The sequence below is a fragment of the Aplysia californica genome, unplaced genomic scaffold, assembly GCF_000002075.1.
Source record: "Aplysia californica isolate F4 #8 unplaced genomic scaffold, AplCal3.0 scaffold00229, whole genome shotgun sequence".
Classification (NCBI taxonomy): Eukaryota; Metazoa; Mollusca; class Gastropoda; order Aplysiida; family Aplysiidae; genus Aplysia; species Aplysia californica.
In genome coordinates, this window is record NW_004797499.1 from 1,023,077 (window position 1) to 1,024,873 (window position 1,797).

General features: G+C 42.0%; 1 protein-coding gene across 1 annotated transcript; it reads right to left on the bottom strand.

Moving 5' to 3' along the window:
• Nucleotides 1-16: 16 nt before the first annotated feature.
• On the bottom strand, nucleotides 17-1,713 carry LOC101852547 (the record flags this gene model as incomplete). The annotated part of the gene is given in 2 exon segments (XM_013083404.2): nucleotides 17-1,023; nucleotides 1,589-1,713. Coding segments are annotated over 2 exon segments (389 nt in total), but the record flags the coding sequence as incomplete, so codon positions are not given.
• Nucleotides 1,714-1,797: the final 84 nt, after the last annotated feature.

Here is a 1,797-nt window from a genome sequence, read left to right on the forward strand (position 1 = left end):
ATAGTAGAGTAGGGTTGTCAGGACACGTCATGAAACACTCACCACTATCATCCTTTCCCTGAAGTCTGTTGGAAATATGATTCTATCTCTAACTAGATCGTGAGCACAGCCGTCTCTCATAATTATGGCCCCTAGGCGCTCATAATATTACCTTATGTAGTTGCGAGCGCCGTAAAATCTTACTAAAACTAACTATCGTAATAATGGTAAAACACTCGGACAATTGATCATTTGATCCAACAGACAAAGGCAGAATTTTTTTTAATGCGTAAAGGCGTGGTGGAATCAGGACCCAACCAATTTTTGGACATGTAGATTTATTTATATCGTCTTGAAGCTTTTTCATTTGTCTTGCATTTGGCGAAAAAAGGTACCCATCAGTCTTGAATAAAAATCGAGATATTTGTGATTGAAGGAGGTGGGGGTCTCCTGGTGTGAGAGGAAAAAAATAGCCAAAATGGCTGCAAAAATTTGGCGACTGGTAAAACTTGAGTGTCCTTGGAAAAGGGAATTTACATTTTCTGTGTCTTTAATCTACACAGAAATGTGTTCTAAAGGACACGTTAAAAACATTTTGAGCCTATCAACAACAAAAAATGGAACAAAACTTTTTAAAATTGCCCGAAGCCTAGATAAATGTCGGTTTCTGTGGCTTCACTATTTTGACGAGCGCCTGATTTCACCACGCTGCCTCACAATTTAATGTATTCGGACCAACGACGTCACATCCCCGCAGCCTTCAGGACGTCATGACGTGTTTTATTCCCCATCACCGCCAGTGACGTGGAGATGAACACGAGCCTCACTGTTTGCTGAGTTATGTGATGACGCAAAACAGACGTACACACCTGAGTCGGACATCTTAGCATCGCGAAGGATCAGTGTTGTATACATTAGATCGTCAGGCCCCCTGTTCAATTCCACTCGGAATCGTGTATCGCTGGTGAACAAAACGTCCATCACGCTGATGAAGTATTCGAACCGACCGTCTGAGGACTCGCCTGAATTATATGCCCACACCATCTGTAGAAGGGATGATACAATAATACTAAACTGTATTATAACAATAGTATTGCTGCTGCTGCTGCTTTTGTTGTTGTTAAGGCAATTATATTGTTATTGTTGGTGTTGTTGTTGTTGTTGTTGTTGCTGTTTTTGTTTTTGCTGGGGTTGCTCGTTTTGCTGCTTCAACCAATGCTGCTGCTGTTGTTGGTCTTTTTGTTATTGCTATGTTGTTATTGCTGTTGTTGTTGTTGTTGTTGTTGTTGTTGTTGCTGTTGTTGTTGTTGTTGTTGTTGACTAATGACAACAGCACCCAAAACAAAAACAAAACAAATAAATAAACAAAAAGTTAAAATAAAAACAACTTCTCTGCCCTCCCAAAGAACAACAAAACACACACCCACACACCCATACACCCACCCCCACACACTCACACACACAAGCACACACACACACACACACACACACACACACACACACACACGCACATACAAGAACACCCACAGAGACACGCGCACACATATAAATGAAAAACAAGCATCTGAAACTACAACAACGAAAGGAACAATATGCATGCCATCATTACCTTTCTGGTCCCCAAGTTTTGCACCACACACCGAAAGATGGCCGTCCCCCCTGGCATCACACGTACTTCTTCCTCGACTGCCTGGACGCTAAGCACGGGCCTTGGATGAGCATCACTGAGCTCTCCTTTAACGTCAAAGTGAGATAGAATGAATCTTTGCATAATGCACACACACACATACACACACACACACACACACAAACACACAC